At 53.3% G+C, this 2,232-nt stretch overlaps 1 protein-coding gene across 1 annotated transcript in view; it reads left to right on the top strand.

Moving 5' to 3' along the window:
• The first annotated feature begins 502 nt into the window (after positions 1-502).
• The window catches only part of LOC105538589 (chromosome unknown open reading frame, human C16orf96), a 53,441-nt gene continuing 51,711 nt past the window's right edge, over positions 503-2,232 (top strand). Inside the window, 1 exon segment of the mRNA XM_011978470.1 lies at positions 503-1,053. Within this exon segment, the coding sequence (XP_011833860.1) occupies positions 634-1,053 (420 nt within the window). The 5' untranslated portion in view covers positions 503-633.

The following is a 2,232-nucleotide window of genomic DNA, read 5'->3' as shown; positions in this document are numbered from 1 at the left end:
GCCAGCACACCCAGCTAATTAAAATTTTTTTGTAGAAACAGGGTCTCACTATGTTGCCCAGGCTGCTCTCAAACTATTGGCTTCAAGCAGTCCTCCCGCCTTTGCCTCCCCAAAGTGCTGGGATTACAGGCGTGAGTCCCCACGCCCACCCGACCAGTACTTCAGATTCTTATCCCTTTGTAAAACCTGGGTCTACCTAACTCCAAGAAACCTGTCTTCTGCCCAGATTCTAGAGAATTCCGAGGAGGGAGCTGCCTCTCCATCCCTTCCATATGTGCTTCTAGGAAAAAATTATCAGTCTCACGTCACCAGAGGGCTCGAATAAAGAGGCTGCTATTCAAACATTCCTCCAATATTAACTGAGCACCTCCTCTGGGTGAGGCTCACCAGGGAGCACCTGCCCCACTCCAGACTTGGAAGTGTGCCCATTTCACCACATTCTTTGGTGTCCTGGCAACCAGAGACTCTGATCTGAGCTCCAGCCAGAACAGAGGCCATTCCTCCCTGACCGCTGTGACTCACCACCGCCCAAGCCTCTGAGGACCAGACCGTGTAGCTCTCAGGACCACTGAAAGCTATCCCTTGTCCTCGAGGACGCCTGGAACCCCAGCCCCACTGACCTACTCCGGCAGGATGAGCTTCTCAGTCACGTACACCGAACTGGCCAACATCGCCATCCCACAGTGCGGGGTGCTGAACTTCAAGGCCCTGCACCTCCTGCTGCACGGCATCTTGGAGCACATCCACATGGCTGAGCTCAAGAAGGTCCTCTCGGGGGATGAGGACTTCTTGCAGACCTCGCAGGTGGTCATCGTGCCCAGGGAAGGAGATGCCCAGCCCATCCTCAACCCCATGAAGAGGCTCAGCAATGTCTTCGACCACGTGGTGAGCCGCCTCGACAAGATGGAAAACCAGCTGGCCCTGCTGCAGGACCTGCCCTCCACCGCCCAGCTGCTGGAAGCCAGTCAGGGCACTGCCCGGCCCATCCAGGACCTGTGGCATCTGATCAAGCTCCGGAAGACGGTGGAGGGTCACGATGAAGTCATGGCCAAGGTACACCCCCAGCCTCCGGACACTTCCTTTCCCCCCTCACCACTTGCTGTCTCCAGGGACGTCTTTTTTGTTTTTGAGATGGAGTCTTGCTCTGTCGCCCAGGCTGGAGTGCAGAGGCGCGATATCGGCTCACTGTAACCTCTGCCTCCCCGGTTCAGATTCTCCTGCCTCCGCCTCCCTAGTAGCTAGGATTACGGGTGCCCGCCACCACACCCGGCTAATTTTTGCATTTTTAGTAGAGATGGCGTTTCACTATGTTGGCCAGGCTGGTCTCGAACACCTGATCTCAAGTGATCCACCTGCCTCGGCCTCCCAAAGTGCTGGGATGATAAGCATGAGCCACTGCTCCCAGCCCTCTCCTGGGACATCTTGTTGCTTTTTCCGCCATGATGGGCCATCCCCTCATGCAGAGTAGGAAGAAGGCGGCTTTAGAGTCAGGCACAACCAAAATGCCAAGCTTGCAGCCTCCATCAAGTATTGCAAAGAAGTCAGACACAAAAGGCCACCCAGTGTATGATTCCATTTATATAAAATGTCCAGAATAGGCAAATCCATGGAGAGAGAAAGCAGTGCTTGCCAGGGGCTGGGAGGAAGAGAGAATGGGGAATAATTGCTTTGTGGATACAGGGTTTCCTTTTTGGGGTGATGAAAATGTTTTGGAACTTGATGGAGGTGATAGTTGTACAACCTCGTTGGTGTACTAAATGACACCGAATTGTTCACTTAAAAATGGCTAATTGTACATGAGGTGAATTTCACTCCAATTTTTTTTTAAGACAGGGTCTCACTCTGTCACCCAGGCTGGAGTGCAGTGACTCAATCATTGCTCACTGTAGCCTCGTCCTGCCAGACTCAAGCAATCCTCCCACCTCAGCCTCCCGAGTAGCTGAGACCACAGGTATGCACCACTGCACCTGGCTAATTTTTGTATTCTTTGTAGAGATAGGGTCTCCTCATGTTGCCCAGGCTAGACTCAAACTCCTAGGCTCCATTGATTCTCCCGCTTTGGCCTCCCAAAGTGCTGGGATTACAAGTGTGAGCCACTGCGCTCGGCCTTACCCCAATTTCTAAAAAATGCCTGGATGAGCTACCATGGGAGAGGTACGAGAGTAGTCATGGTGAACAGGCACGCCCAGCCTAGCAGGGGAGATAGACACAAGTGAGTGGGAACCTCCAAGA

This window comes from Mandrillus leucophaeus, unplaced genomic scaffold (assembly GCF_000951045.1).
Source record: "Mandrillus leucophaeus isolate KB7577 unplaced genomic scaffold, Mleu.le_1.0 Scaffold195, whole genome shotgun sequence".
In the NCBI taxonomy this organism is placed as follows: domain Eukaryota; kingdom Metazoa; phylum Chordata; class Mammalia; order Primates; family Cercopithecidae; genus Mandrillus; species Mandrillus leucophaeus.
The sequence above is the reverse complement of the archived record's forward strand: the minus strand, read 5'-3'. Positions and strand labels throughout refer to the sequence as shown.